At 37.5% G+C, this 16,440-nt stretch overlaps 2 protein-coding genes across 3 annotated transcripts in view; one reads left to right on the top strand and one right to left on the bottom strand.

The window, feature by feature from the left end:
* Positions 1-9,889, top strand: part of LOC127640510 (oligophrenin-1-like) — a 46,357-nt gene extending 36,468 nt beyond the window's left edge. For both annotated transcript variants that reach the window (XM_052123125.1, XM_052123118.1), the window contains exons 22-24: positions 5,238-5,288; positions 7,053-7,104; positions 7,285-9,889. In XM_052123125.1, coding sequence (XP_051979085.1) covers positions 5,238-5,288; positions 7,053-7,104; positions 7,285-7,296 — 115 coding nt within the window. In that variant the 3' untranslated portion in view covers positions 7,297-9,889. The remainder of the gene's footprint in view (positions 1-5,237; positions 5,289-7,052; positions 7,105-7,284) is intronic.
* Positions 9,890-9,895: 6 nt separating this feature from the next.
* LOC127640503 (androgen receptor-like) overlaps positions 9,896-16,440 on the bottom strand; it is a 131,725-nt gene continuing 125,180 nt past the window's right edge. Inside the window, exons 5-8 of the mRNA XM_052123106.1 lie at positions 14,830-14,974; positions 14,010-14,140; positions 13,175-13,326; positions 9,896-12,843 (exon numbers count right to left, since the gene is read on the bottom strand). Of these exons, the coding sequence (XP_051979066.1) occupies positions 12,685-12,843; positions 13,175-13,326; positions 14,010-14,140; positions 14,830-14,974 (587 nt within the window). The 3' untranslated portion in view covers positions 9,896-12,684. The remainder of the gene's footprint in view (positions 12,844-13,174; positions 13,327-14,009; positions 14,141-14,829; positions 14,975-16,440) is intronic.

The raw sequence follows: 16,440 nt of genomic DNA, 5'->3' as shown, positions 1-16,440 counted from the left end.
AGTGTATTTTACAAACTCAAAATATTTTTTTGCTAGTACTTATGTGTATTTAAATGTCTGAAACCTAAAATAAACATTATGTGGTTGAAAACACAGAACAGTTGATCTGTCTATGGTTGTGATACTGATACATGACAGCAGCACTGAGCGCGTCTGTCTCTGGCTCAGCGCCAGCCAAAGCGCGAAAGCGCGTTTGAATTTAGCAGTTGATCACGTGATGCACTGACCGTTCTAATCACACCGGTGTTGATCGATCATACGTGCAAAAGGGTTAACATAAACATTGAAGGAATATATTGAAGGAAAAAATGCTTTATTTGTAATTTAAAATAATGGTGCTGATGATTTTTAGAGACCCCCACAGGTGTATGATTTTACTGCTTTCATGGGAGCTCATCCTCTCTCTATGGGAGCTCAGCTCCCACTGGCTCCCACGTAATTCGAACCATGTTTTTTTTTTTTTTTTTTGAAGGATGACCTTATCTAGCTAATTTATCTGTGGCTTGATGGTTCCACCAGCCAACCATCTTTTTCATAAATGTATGCCTTTGTTTAACTTTAACTCAGACTCATGCTCTTAAGTTGTCCTTTTCACAGCTGTCCTTAAGATTCACAGCTAGAATAATGATGCCTTAATTGTAGGCTTTTTATCCAAAATGTCCTACAGTTATTTTAAGGATTCACTGGTAGATGTCAATTCCACGGCAGTTGGATCCTCATTAACTGTTTTCCATCTCTGTAAATGTGAAACTTACGCTAGAAAGGGATTGAATTTGTATGCAAACAACACGTTACAATTTTATTTCTGTTAACAATGAACAATACACAAAATGGCCAAAAGAATTAGGACACCCAAACACTACACCCACACTGAAAAGGAATTAGAGTGGGGTTTACTTAAAGAACAAAACAAAACAAAAAACAGGATACAACATGCATGCAGAAATTGCTAGTAAATTTAACAGACCATATTTTAACGTAAAGGCTACACAAAATTCTTGGTGGCTTTAATTAAAAATTCTCAAGTGAATTTACTTTGCAATACTCTGTTTCAAGCAAATTTTACTCTTTGTTTGCATATTTTACTCAAGCAATGTAGCACTGAATTAAACTATGCTTTTAAAAGTGAACTAGCATTAAAATGCTTTTTTAATGTGCTTAATCATGTACCACATGACAGATGGAAGTCTTCCACAGGGAAGCTTAATGCATGCAAGTCTATTAGACAACATCATCTTGCTTTAATGTCAATAGATACAAGATCCAGAGCTACTCACGTAGACCTGAACACTTGGTGCACAAAACAAAATGATGTTTACAATCTACAGATATTTTTTAATATTTTATATTTTCAGATATTTATTGATCCTGAACGGGTAATTTTGAGTAGAAAATGAACTTCTGACTAAACAAAACAAGAAGTTACCAAACATATCAACAAAATCAACAACAAAACCGGGTAAATCAACTTGTGAGACCATGTGAAACCATGCAAGCTCATTAATTGTTCAAGCTGGGTGCATGCTGGGATCACCAGCTTCAAAAAGTTTTGTAAAAATCTATTTTCTTATTTACCTGTGAAATTTTGAAAGCTGTCAAACTAGAAAATAAACATGACAAGGCTTTCTACTTTAGGATTGAGACATGGTGACACTATAAAGATAACAAACAGTCATAATTAATATTTGCTTAAATAAATTCATTTATAAAATGTTTGAATTGAGTGCAAATGTAGAACTGGCTCAGTATTTTCAAGTTCACGCTTTAACTTATTCAGTGTAGAAAGTACTTAATCTTTTCTTTTATATTTACCACAAAATCATTGGTGCGTCTCAGTAGGAAGGCTACAGCCTAGTTAGGTTGGATATCTCAGCTGCCATGTCATCAAGCACTGTCTCAATTGTGAGGACACTTGGAAGGCGCCTCATTTTGCAGCCTTTGTTCAGCTTATTTTTGAGGATGCATCAGATGCATCCCTCACAAGCTTCAATCACCTACAATCCTTTGCAAAATTCTGATTTTTTAAAGAAAATAGCAGAAAACATATCAAATGGATGTGCACCCTCCTGGTGGCTTCTCCATTTCAAAGTAGTTGTAGTGGTTCACAAATAATTTATTTTTGAAATTTTACCACCGTGACCATGAAGGCCGAAACCATTATGATGTAACCATGTGGACCCATTAGACCATCTCATTCATAGTGCTGATTACTGATGAGGAGACTAGCCTACAGCCTCAGAAGGACTGGTCTAGAAAGGACACAGCCTTACCAGTCTGCAGCCTTTCGTTTGAGAAGCACCCCATTATGTCAGTACTTATGAGCATGTTGAGCATTTAAATTCAACACAATTGGCATTAAAGTAGTAGTTCACCCAAAAATTCTCTCATGATTTACTCACCCTCCTGGCATCCCAGATGTGTATGACTCTTTCTTCTGCAGAACACAAATTAAGATTTTTAAAAGAATATCTCAGATCTGTAGGTCCTCACAATGTAAGTGAATAGGTGCCAAAATTTCCACATAAAGGGAGCATAAAAGTAATACGTATGACTCCAGTGGTGGAATCCATGTGTTCAGACATGATATGATAGGTGTGGATGAGAAACAGATCATTTTTAAGTATTTTTTTTTTTAATCATAAATAATTTTCCCAGTGGGGGGTGATATGCATGAATAATTTGAATCACAAATAACAGAAGGAGACTGTAAAAGTGAAAGTAAAAGAGCAGGGAGGAACATTTATAGACTTTTTTTTTTTAAATATTGATCTGTTTCTCACCCACACCTATCATAATGCTTCTGAAGACATGGATTTAAAGTTTAAAGAGTTGTCTGGAGTAATTATTTGTTGCCCTTATGTGGATTATGGAGCTTAAAAACATTTGCACCCAGTCACTTAAATTGTATGGACCTACAGAGCTGAAATATACTTAAAAAAATATTGGTTTGTGTTTTGCTGAAGAAAGAAAGTCATACACATCTTGGATGGCATGAGGGTGAGTAAATGATGAGAGAATTTTCATTTTTTGGGCGAACTATTTTTTTGGCCTTTTAATAGGGAGTTGTTCCTCTCTAACAGCTTCCACTCTTCTTCTTGGAGACACAAGAACATTAGTGAACTTGTAAACAGTATATAAACATGTGCTAGATGGACACATTTGAACATTGATCCATGCACATCTCACTGTTTTTTTTAGTGTCTTGCACATGAGTGTCATTTTTTTAAGATGCTTTGTCAAATAAAAATAACTTTAACTTTTAAAAACATGTCACAAGCCACACAAAATATCTGTATTTATTGCTTTGTGCCTAGCTTTTTTTAATTCGAGTGTTCTGTCTCAACAGCCCCTAAGGAAACTGCATGACTGTAAGGTTGAATTTATACACTTGTTAGTAATGAGTGTTGATTAAATAGCAAAACCTGGCAATTAGAATTGAGTTGTCCACATACTTTTGGCCATATAATGACAGAAACTTCAAAATACTTTGTGGAGTTTCAGTAAATATAACAGAGGTAAATATCAGCATTGGATTTGCAATTCACTGAGAGAATGAGTTAAGGGTCTAAATAATTTTGAAAGGCACTATAAATATACTATAAACACCAGACTTTGTCTGTATAATGCTAGAATCTAGCATATGTTTCTGCATGTCAGACATTATAATTACCATTCTGTGAGCAGGAGCAGGAAGCGGTAATCTTAGACCAACTCGGGTTCTGAGAAAACATACAGGCATGTTGGCTGTGGTGCCACATAGTCCCATGTGTCCTATCTCAGACCTCCTTCGATCAAATATCTCTTGAAAACTCTCTCTCTCACTCACACACACACACACACTCATCTTTTATTGCTTTAGTCCAGTCTCAAGGTTTTTCTTCCCCGAAAATTAGATGTTTGTGCGTATACCTCAAAAATGTCACAAAAGATTTGTAAAACCTTTAAAAGCCAACTCAAAGCAAATATTCAATGAATGAATAAAAAAAATGTGTTTGTGAGTGTTAGGCAGAGTAATTATAAAAGGCATAATTAAGAACAATATTAAAGAAGGTCCTCACAAGTATATGGTCCTTTCACACCAAAAAAAAGTAGATGGAACAGAATGCAGGTGATTAAAAATGTAGGGCTCCCGCGCAAGTTGCAGAAATAAACAGTGTGACATGGCACAGTAGTCATAGATGTTCATCTAGCTCATATTTACATTTACAAAAATTATTATAAAACAACACAAACTGATGCAAAAATAAGTTCAGTGTGAACATCTAGTTCAGGCAGGGGGAAGCTGTCAGACAGACCTCCTCTTAGCGTTCATATTTTTCACCCTAAGAGGAAAACCAGTTGCTATGTTTACAGACACTCACACATGCATGCACAAATGCACAAAGATTCAATGCAGATGTCAGTACATGTACAAGAGATATAACTGCAAAGAGTGACTCAGATCTGAAAAGAGCAACATTTCCACATTTGGGATTTAAGATTGTAAATTCAACTTCAGAAGATACCACAGCAATTTTCTGCACAGCATGTTAAAAACAATATGAAGAAAAGGTAAAAAACAAATATGATCAAAACAGTCCTATTCAGAACAGTGTATTTTATAGTAAAAATAAATGAAAACATTTCAACTTAACTTAATAATTGTTACTTAAAATATTAACTGAAATATAAAAACATAATTGGATTTTTTTTTTTTAAACTAGAATAAAAATGACCACAAATGAATTGTAGCAGTAGCGGATTTAGGCAGGGGGCGACAGGGGCAGCTGCCCAGGGACCCGAACCCAACTTCTGTCTCATTTAACCATTGATTTCTTTGTTAATTTATTAAGTCCAGTAGTCTAATTAAGTAGTCCCTCAAGTCTTGGACTGCTGTGTTTACCTTCAACTTATTCAAGGATTAAATGAGCATGCAAATTTGTGAAGCATATTTAAAAGATATCAGTTAACGCATTAACTTTGGAAGCGCATAAAATTACAATTTTAAATAAAAACTAAAGATACTGAAATGCAAAAAAGATAACTGAAATTAGAAAACACAGTAGAAGCTAAAACTAACAGACATATTAAAACCAGCGAAATCTCAAATAAATTGACAATATATTAGAATTAAAAACTATTAGATAAAAAAATTCTAAAGTATTCAAACCCTGAATTAGGTTTAATAGATTATTGCTGTTCATAATCAGTATTATATTGAAGTATGTATTTTTTTGTCTCTGTCTTTCTTTCCACAGTGTCGCCTCCAAAACCCAATTTTTTGAAAATGCTTCTAGACAGATGGGGAGGTACGTATGTGTGTATGCATGGCCAATTGCTGTCTCATGAGTGAATGAATGAGTGAGCGAGTGAGTGTGTGTGTGTGTGAACCTTTCATTGTTTCCAGCAGCTGCCTGACCTCACTTAAAACAACTCCTGTAAAACTTAATGCACTTTTGATGTGGCCCTTTTAAATAAAGTTGAGTTTAATAAAGGACCACAAGCGGAAAGTCCTTGTGTTACAGACCAAATAAAAACCAAACTAGATATACATCTGAACAGTTGTTTAGTCCTGCATGGTGTTTTAGTTTAAACCCTTGAAATAGATGGGTCCTTTAGAGCAGGTAATCCAATCCACATCTGGAGAAAGGTTACACGCACACACTCATAAAATGCATGTGCGCACGCACACACACACACACACACACACACACACACACACACACACACACACACACACACACACACACACACACACACACACACACACACACACACACAGTTGCCTTAATTGGACCCTGTGCTTAAAGGGATAGTTCACCAAAAAATGAAACTTCTGTCATCATCCATTCCATAGAACACAAATGAAGATGTTAGGCAGGTCCCTTCCAGGTTTGGAACAAAAATGAGGGTGAGTAAACTATAACATCATTTTCATTTTTGGGTGAACTATCACTTAAAGTATTGAGTTTGTCAATGCAATTCGACTATAAGGCAAAAACCTCAAGCTAAAAGCACCATGTTAAGTGCCAGGATTTCAAATACAGATACATTTGCTTTGCTGTCCGTAGTGAGCTGCTGGTCAGAGATCACTTTTCACACAGAGATGTATTGAGTTTATATGTGAGTGTGTGCAATCTCAAATAGATATGGGCTGATCTTTTACCAAATTCTGAACTATTCCTTATGAGACAGTAGTTTGGCAAGTTTGTCTGCCTGTTTGAATTTAGGAGGATTCTCATCAACGGCTCAAGCTGCTCTCCAAGCCAACACACACACACACACACACACACACACTTGTGTGGAAAGTTCAAGGACTTTCACAATGCTAGAACAAATCCCTGAAGGGAACTCTCAGAGGATACTAAGATAAAAGGTTCAACCAATGCAAAGCATCAAAGTTAACAAAAAAGGAAGTCAGTAATAAAGCACCACGCCCCAATTATTTCTCCAGTCTGTGTGCAGAGAACGCTGCACAGGTGTCCAAGTCATATTTAAAGGAATAGTTTGCACAAGAATTCTGTCATTATTTACTTATTATATACTCTCATGTTGTCTTAAACTAGTGTGCTGTTGTAATTGTTTCTTTCAGTGGAACACAAAAGCAGAAATATTTTAAGAATCTTTTGCCAAAAAGGAATTACCAAAGAAGCACCATAAAAATGATTCACCATGAACAATAAGGTCAAATATACTTTTTACTTCTACAAACATATATTTTTACTGTATTTTACAATGTATTTGTTACTTATTATGACACTGAGGAAGGCTTTTGGCCAAAACATTTGTTTTGAAATCCCCATACCAATTAACTTATTATTATTAAAACATTTTTGCTGAAGCATTTTTACATTCTTTTTCTGTTAGAATTATGAACAAAGTATAGCCAAGTTGTTCCTCTGATTTTGTGTTCTAAGGAAGGAAGTCATGAGGGTAAATAATGACAGAATTTTCATGTTTGGGTGAACTATTCCTTTAATGTACATAAAATGTATTGATCCTTGCATGAGTGCTAGAGACATTTCAGGTGCTAAATAATTAATAGTAGCAACTTATTGTTGTATGTCCTACAGCTTCTGTCAGATTTCTTCTTCTAACACCTCACATGCAGCTTCTAAAGATGAGGTACAGCCATTCCTCTTTATTATCATTATTATTATGAGCAGTAGTAGTAATAGTGTAAGCAGAACTGGTAGGATTGTTTTTTATTAGTATTTATTTATTAGTAAAGAGATCTAATGTCATATATAATCAGGTGCATGTGTGTACTGAAAGTACATTTCTGTTGCTTGGTTTTCTTTGCAGAACACTAAATAAGAAATCACCACTACGACTGACTTGTGGACCACACACAACAGAGGTCAAGAGACTGTGTTGCTCAGGCCTGAGTCTGGATCTGGTTTTGGGAGATACATTATAAATGTTACTGACAGAGAGCCATGGCACCACCCCTAAACCCAAGTTTTGTTTTTGTGAACGAATCAAAAAGGGTACTGTTTTGTGTGTGCATGATGCACTTCCCTGTCACAATTTTAATCACTTGATCATTTTGTGGTAAAACAAATTCTTTGATTCTTACTCGGATCAAAGAACAAAACGAAAAGACTTTAATCTTTTTTTTTTCTCAAACACTTTGACCTTCATGTGAACAATAGGGATAACTCCCCCTTTCCCTCCCTCATTGTGTCTCTCAATATCTCCCCTTTTCTCTGACCTACATACAGTAAGTCACTGATCGAGACTAACAGCTTACTGTCTCACTCCTGCACATACGTCATAACTACAGACTTGGCTTTAAGAGAGACTGAAGGTGGAATACACCCTGAATTTATTATATAAAACGGAGAATCGACACTAATCAGCATTTACGCAGAAGCAGAATATAGTTCTATTAATTATGTTATTATCTCAGTAATTAGTAACTGGAAGGAGATGAATGGACCTGGGTGCTGGTTCTCGATGTTTTTGACAAGCAAAGTAGTTACGGTAATTGCAGTGTCTCTCCTTTCATCTGGTGGGCCACACCTGTGGTTTTCCTACAGCAAACCAAAAGGGACTGAGGAAATTTTCACAGGGCAAAGTTTGCTTGTCTCTCCCTGTCTCCTGCTTTTTAAGATGATCAGTTTACCTTAATAATAAAGAGAACTTTCCTTACTTTCCCTTTTTATTATTAAATGGACCTGTCCCAATCTTCAATCGAAACGTGTGTTTGATCTCAAAATACTGTGAGCCTTAACCAGATTTTTCTTTTGTGACTAAAAATGTGAAAGCTTAAGACTTGATAAGTCTCATGTTCACACAGTCAGAAATAAAAAGAAAACGAATATTGAAATGTTTAGCAGAATTTCAGATAAGGATGACATTTTTAGAGAGCTTTGTGCAGGTTTGGCAGTAACCCAATTTCACATTTGAAGCAGATCGGGGAACATTTCTATGTAATATCATTGCCATAAAGCTTCAGCTCATTTCCAGTTTGTGTATTTTGTTTTGTCAATTAATTTTTTTAAAAAATATTTTATTGTTTCTTCAACTGTTTGTCAAGTTGTTGATGCCTAACTCTTCAAAACAGGAAACTGTGTGTTTTCGTTTGAATGTGCTGCAAGAAAATGCAGCTGTGTTTGTTTGTCTTTTTCGGTGTAAGTGCACAGTTTACAAACACAGTATAAAAAAAATCTATAGATTGAACTAGCCTCGGGATTCTAATTAATAAATGATCGGCAGAAAAAAAGACGACTGGAATCAACTTAAATTAAAACAGCTGTGCATCAAAACCCAACAGAGCACAAATTCATGGTGTAGAAAAACAATGCTTAAGTTAGACTGGCCCAATGTTTTCTACAGAAACTTTTCTCAAGCCCAGTTGAAACTTTTTGTACCATATTGTTTAGGCCCACACGATACAGGGTGTCACATAAAAGTTACAAAGGCTACAAAGGTTTTTTTTTTTCAATATTTATTTTATTTATTTAACTGGAAGAAGTAAAACTTAAACAAACCTGATTTACACAAGCTCTACACAACACGAATCAGAGCATGAAAGTGTCCGATAAGCAATCTTCAGTTAGATTAGAAATCAGTTTGCAAACTGTTTGAAATAAATGGTCAGTTAACAACTGTAAATACAACACTACATAGCAGTACTAAACATTCTGCAAAAAAGCAAGCATGCACACACTGACACACACCCACTCATACATACACACAACTGCTGTAAAAAAAAGACTATAAAGTTACAAAGGTTTAAGTAACAAACATCATTTAAGAAGCTAGAATTTTATCTTTCCAGAATATGAAAAGGCAAAAAATATCCCATAACACCAAGAAAAAACAGGAATTATTCACACCGGAGAAAAGAGCTGTAAAAAAGCATTCGCTAATGATTAGTTGTGTAATTGCTTATATCACCCAGCAAAAAGATTTAAAATGGAAACAAGTAGTTGCTACATATATGGGAGTTTTATGTGGTTTACAAAGCTTGAATAGGATATAAATAGTTACTGCTCTGCCTGCAACAATGTTCACATGGATTCGATTGGACTTTTCATTTGTAAAACTCATTTAGTGTCTGTAAACCAGTGTGGTGCTCACATTTATGTAAAACCCTGTTTTAATGAAGTCGAATTAATGCACACCTTGTTGATTTTCTGTCCAGATCACAGAAAAAAATACATCAGGGCAAAATTGTTTGGTACATTTATTTTCCCTTGTGTACTGAATGACCCATTTATAACTGCAGGAAGCATCCTGGTGACATGCAGACCATTATTAAGACTAAGTTCTCCTGTTCTATTGTACATTGTTTATATGAGAGCAGAAATGTTGGTAGGATCCAAGCAAACGTTTTGTTATCCAACACAGGCCAAATACGATACAAAACATCACATTGAGAATGCAGAAATGTCCTTATTGACCCCCCATGTTTGTACCTATAATTGAGGTGACGCAGAGCCTGCGAACAGGCATACACATATGCTTTTGCTATTAGCTGACCACACTGCACACAGTAAGAGTAAATCTTAGATCTGAAACCATGTAAGACTTTAATTGAAAACCAACACACACATAATTTCTACATCATAGCACATAAGAGATGTGTTAAGTCACAATGTAAATCTGCTAATGGGCCATCCAAGCACAAGTCAGTCCATGAGTCAAACGAGGTGTTACATCAAGTATCGGTAACTGACATATTACAAACTTTCCACTGTAAACAGAAGAGTGAGAGTGTTTCCTTCCCCATCAAAGCTGAATATGAACTAGAGCTGGGCAGCTGTTTAAGTGCATGCGTTCTATTGCAGTTTGTCAATAATTACCATCAAACCCTCTTGAAGTCCACTGTCTAATTAATGACTTTTTGATCAAAGTGTTTGGCTCTGTCCTGAAGCGCTACATATTTGCGGGTTTAAGTCATGAGCTTTTTTTTGGCAGGGTAAAAGAGTTCTGCAAATTCTAATGAATGCTTTCAGGCCGTCTAAATGGGTAAACACCTGCATGTAATTGTGTGGTGCTTGGTGCTGTCAGAGCAGAAGAGCTGTCTCTGACAGCCTATTCTCTGCCTGGCACATTTAAACCATCAACATGCTCTGCGGCAACGAGAGCTTGCGGCAGCTAAAAAACATCTCGTCGTTTTAACTTGGCGGAAAACTCCCTGCTCTGCTGAAAGTACACCCCAGGTCACACCAGGCCTGACAAAGACAACACATCGCTGAGAATTCAGGGCTCTTTAAAGAGTAATCTACATACATATTGCTGCAGGCATTATTCAATCATTTAGAAACCGAGAGTGTGCGGAGACAAAAAGGTGACACGACGCCTAGAAAATATGCGCAGTTCTGGAGCACTGTATGAGCAAAGAGAGTAAAGATGTTCCATTCTGACAGATAAATAGAGAATGCTTTAATTGAAGCGAAAGTGTGTAGCTACACAGAGCAAAAATGCATACGTCTTGTTTTTGTGTTGTCTTTTGTCTCATTTAGCACCCTCTTAAATAAACACGAGAATATAGCACCACTTGCCGCCTATTTGCGACAGTTGATGGTGATTAAGATGTTTGGTGCAAGTGATATTTATCTGATAAAATAACTGCATTATCCTGTGTTAGCACATAAGCATATATCTTTTTAGTTTTTTTCTTTCTTTCTTTTTTTAAAGCTGTTTAAGAATGTTTTGGTATCCTAAGAAGAGCTCGTTAAAAGAGTGTGTTAAGCATCTGATTACTTATTGCTAGCGCAGAGAAATACAAATCCCTCAGTGACACTTACTATAAAGGAAAGAGAGGAAACTGTACCGTAAAACTATTGACTACATTCATACATTAGCACATAGAAAGGCTGAAAAGAACCACGCTTAACTTTTACATATATATACAAGAACATTACCTTGCCAAATCTTCCATTAAGGACAGAGAGGGTAACTTCATAAGAGCCTTATGGGAAACAGTCCCGTTTCCTAACAATATCCATTTAGCTTACTGGAAATGCAGTTTGGTTTGTTAGAATAACTAGGGATTTAGCATGCAATTGCATTTAGTTTTGATGAATATGAAGAGAGCATGCACATTTATTTCGACATTCTTTGCCGACCCAGGCTTTGCTGTATTTGTGTTCTATATATAAGTCTTTAAACTGTCAACATTATAAACTAAAACATGTAATTATATATCCAGGTTTTAAAAAATAGCACTGTCTTAACAAAAGTCTGCTGTCTAGAGAAGGCAACTCTTTGTGTTATGACTGTGAGATGTTTCTTGTGTTTCATTCTCAGTAAAACAGTAGCAAAAGCAAATTTCAAACCCCACTATGACAGATTTTTACAGACTTTCGATTGAACAAAAAAGTCACTTTTGTACTGATCTCAAAATATCCCAAATCACTGAAGCCTTTTTAAAGGGTTGATATAAAGAGCCTCTACATTTCGTAAAAAATGAATGAAGCATTTGTTTTGCAATCAATAAACTAATAAAGCAGGGAGAACTGTTTGCCAGTCTGCTGATGTCCTTCTGTACTGAATATCATACTGTTTTAATAGTACAGTACTGTATTTATTAGTGTGTTGTTATAACTAATAAGAGTCACTTGTCAAACTAACTGGTCACAAGGACATAAAATCATGTCTCAGTTTATGTGACGTTTAGATGTACTTCTGTATGCATGCTGCTTTGCTTTGTCTGCTCCTAATCTCTTAAATCATTAAATCAAGCCTTGCAGACATGATGTATAGAAAGTCAAGGCAAGTCAGAGTCTCGCGTATCTCATAGGGATCTGTGTAAAGTCTTTTTTTGTTGTTGTTGTTGATGTTGATTAAGGGCTCAAATGAACTTCAGTGTGATATTTTTTCCAAACTCTTCACCAGGCAACACGCTGTAACTCTTGAAGGATAACTGCTGGTCGAAAGAAAGAACAAGACCTGCTTCACACCATGCTGTTAGTTTGAGAAAATGAGATCAAATGATCTCTGAGGAGAAGATAGACAGCTGTAATGATGTAATGATCCCGCTTCTTTTCAGGGCCATTTTTCAAAAGGAGGGAGGGGGGGTGGAAGAAATGCTAAAAAATTAAAACCAAAAATCTGTATCGTTCAGTCTCGTCGCTCTAGTCGAGTCTGGAGGCTGGTTTAGGCTGGATCAAACTGGATCAGGCCGATCTGATTTGCTCATATTGACTGGGTGGGGTTGGTATGGATCGGTGGTACAAGGTTGTAGTCGTGTCACTTGTGAAACAGGATTGGTTTAGCCAGGCCAGCGAGGATCTTTGGCACTTGGACTGATATTATTTCTGCTATCATTTCGGGAAAGTTGACCTTGGTGGGCAGGGACCGAGCTTGGACAAATAGGTCAAAGGTGAACTGGTGCAGCCTCTGAACAATCTGAGTGAGGGACAGAAAGAGAGAGAAAGAGGGTAAAAGGAGAGACGAGAAGACAAAAATGACAAAGTATGAATATATACAGGGGAAGAAAAGAACATACTGTAGCATTTTTTTATGTGAAAGTGTATCAATAAATCTCTGCAGCACTCATTGGGCCAATATTACAGTACATGTAAAACACTACAATCAGTGTGTGTGTGTGTGTGTGTGTGTGTGCGCGAGTGTGATGTATGGTGTCTCTCTGTGTTTTAAGGTGAATGTGTAGATTTTTACAGATTTTCATTAATTAATTTTTACTCTAGGTTCTGCATATATGTGTGCTTTCACTAACTGGCTGCAATGAGTCCATCAGTCGGGTCAGCTGCTGGAAGCGCATGGCGCAGTTGGTCTTCCTGCCATAGTTGATTAAACGGTCAAGCTCATTTATGTATGTCAGACGCAGCTCATCAAAATATTTTTGACTCTTCAGTCCCTCCACTGGAACTGCACAAATTGAAATACAGATAAAAACATTCACCACCTGTAATGAACATTTATAGGTGGTTTATTACTCCAACAAGTGACTATATTTATTCCATATTTTCAATATTAATTCATCTCCATTGCTGTCTATTTTTATTTTTATAAAATGTTTAGCTTTTCTCTTTATTATATTTTCCCATTCAGATTCTTTATTTCTTTATTTACACTATTTTCTGTATTGTCTATTTTGCTACTATAAGCACTGTATACGCTATTGCCAATTAACCAGTTTTCTGCGTTTGCTTGTATTTTATTGATTTCAATGTGGTGTTTGTATCCAAGTGTTAATATCCGAGAGTACTATGGCAGAAACAGCTCGACTTGAACGTGCACAACTTTTTAAATGGGATATACCATAGACTACTTTCTATTTTTTTTTTTTTTAGATAAAGATAATAATAAATACAGTACAATAGATTGACCTTAACCCACACCCTGACTCTACCCCTAAAAGAAAACATTTAGGATTTTTATAAAAAAGAAAAAAATTACTGTATTTATGAATTATTTTCCAATTGAGGACATCCCTAAATGTCCCCAAAGAGAGCTTTGTCAGGTTTAGCTCACTTATGGGAACAAATGTGTCCCCAAACTATAGCTACTTATATACATACACACACATGCGTGAACTCAAGGACACTCACTGATGCTGAAAAGAAGGAGCGCCTTCATGCAGAGGAACTCCTCTTGAGTGACCTGCAGCAGCACAAACTCCTGCGAGAGGTGCTTCATCTGAACACAGTGCTCGTACATGCTGGAGATATGCATCCTACGACTTACAGATAGGGGGCAGATTAATAGACTGAAAGAGACAAAAAGATAGAAGCAAACAAAGAAGCATCTAACAATTTCTGACAGCTCGCAACAACTTTATAACTGCTAAATACCATTAAAGATTTCTGACTAATACGACCAGTCATCTAATGACTTAGCATCTTCCACTAAATTAAATCGATTTGTCAAGCCTAGAACACAATTTCTGTCAGCAGTATTGGTATGGTATATGGACAAGATGCATTTAGGAAGGAAATATCCTATTTCAGATATTGGTGAAAAAGGCCTTTGAGTGCATGTGAGCCCCCCCAAAAATCCAATCTCTCCTGGGATTGTGTTTGTGACAAAGATCCTTCTCACCATAATAAGCCAGCAGTAAATTCTAAATGAATCTGGGAAGCATCCAGGGCTAGACTGTTATTGTGTGCATGAAGCACAAGATATGTGCCTGCCCCATAGAGAGAGAGAGGAAGATGGAATAAGGAGAGAGGGCTACTGAGGACTCATGAAAGAAAAATGAGTGTGAGGAAAGATGGATTAGTAGATTTACAAAATGAACAAATGGACAGAAGAAGAAAATAGAACAAATGATGGAGAGGCAACAATGTAGTACATGAATGGAAATACAGAAAAGAAAACAGGCAAATAAGAGTGAGGTGGATGTGGAAAAACACAGTGAATGACACTAACTCATTGAAAACCAGGTCCGGAGCGAAGTACAGCATCCGTGCATTGGCGTTTTTGTAGGACCTCCAGCCCAGAGCAAAGACCATCACTCCCATCCAGGTGTGCTGGATCACTGTCATCTGATCGTCCACGTGCAGGTTCCGGAAACCTGAGAGACAGCAAGAGAAGAGAGAAAATTGTGGTTGTGTTGCTACATCTCTCAGTTGGTCAGCTGTTTGGGTGCTATTTTTTCAGACCAAGTTCATTTATGACTCATTTACAGCACTAATACAATCAGACTTTATCGTCACTTCAAGAAAAGACTTATGTACATTATAACTGAGGATTTTCAGTACAGCCCATAGGAAAGAAAAATCACAATTTAGACAAGTACTCTATAACATCTTAATTGTCTCTCTTGAAAGCAATGAGATTAAATGGAGACCAAATAGAGACTCCTGAATTTCAGATTTTCTCGCAAGAAATAGACTCAAATGTCTCCTCTATAGTTTAAAATACGTTTTGAGAGTTTGTTCTTCCAAAACAAATGATTTGATCTACGCTGTCAACAAGAATTCTAAAGCTCCACATGACTCGCATCAGCATTGTCAAATACATTAAACTCCATGGCTTGCTCACTGTGTGCTTGTAATGAGGTAAGGTGGGCAAGGAGGAGGCAGGAACTGGCTAAACAGTCAATGTAAAGTTTAAGGATAAAACTTAACATAAAAACAAACACAGAAACACATGCAATGCGGCCGCGTGCATCTCTCGTTCTCTCTAACTGGCGCTTCCGGCTGTCTTTATTCTCCTCCCAGCTAATAAGCCCAATTCAGGGCCGGCCGTGTGTCCTCACTGCCCAGCCCTGCCCTCCTCCTCGTCACACAACTCCATTGCCCGACTCAGGCCAGGTAAACCCCCGGCATGGCGCACTCCCCTCCCTTCCTTGAGGGGGGGCATTGCCCTTCTGGCCTTCCCCACCTTTTGGAGCCCTGGGAGAGGGGAGGGGAGGGAAAGGGGAGAGGGAAAGAGCGAGGTGGAGCAACAGAGAAATCTTGCTCGCCGGCTCCCGGACGTGCTGTCGCCTGGTCCTCAACCAGTCCTCTGCCCTCTGGTGGACGCCAGCTCGCTCCTCCCCTGGTGGACGGCAGAGAGTCCTCTGGCCCCTGGCAGACAGAAACGCTCCTCCTCTTCCTTGGCAGATGGCAGAGCGGTTCCTCCAGCTCTCGGCGGCCGACAGTGACCCCTCCGTCCCCAGACAGACGGCTGCGGCTGCTTCTTTGGCGGACGGCAGTGGCAAGAACTCTGCGACAGCGCATACTTCCTCCCTCCCAAGTTTTGGCTCCAATGTAATGAGGTAAGGTGGGCAAGGAGGAGGCGGGAACCGGCTAAAAAGTCAACGTAAAATTTTATGATAAAATTCAACATAAAGCAAACATAAACAAACAAACACAGACACACATGCGCGCATCTCGCTCTCTAACTTCCCCTCCCGGCTGATTAGCCCAATTCAGGGCCGACCATTTGTCTTCACAGCACGGCCCGCCCTCCTCCTCGTCACAGTGCTTAAAGAAAAAAACTTTAAGGCATGATTTTTTTTAATTATTAATTAAGCTAAATTAACATTTAAAACAA

Source organism: Xyrauchen texanus, chromosome 4, assembly GCF_025860055.1.
Source record: "Xyrauchen texanus isolate HMW12.3.18 chromosome 4, RBS_HiC_50CHRs, whole genome shotgun sequence".
Lineage (NCBI taxonomy): Eukaryota > Metazoa > Chordata > Actinopteri > Cypriniformes > Catostomidae > Xyrauchen > Xyrauchen texanus.
This window is presented reverse-complemented; position numbering and strand designations above follow the sequence as displayed.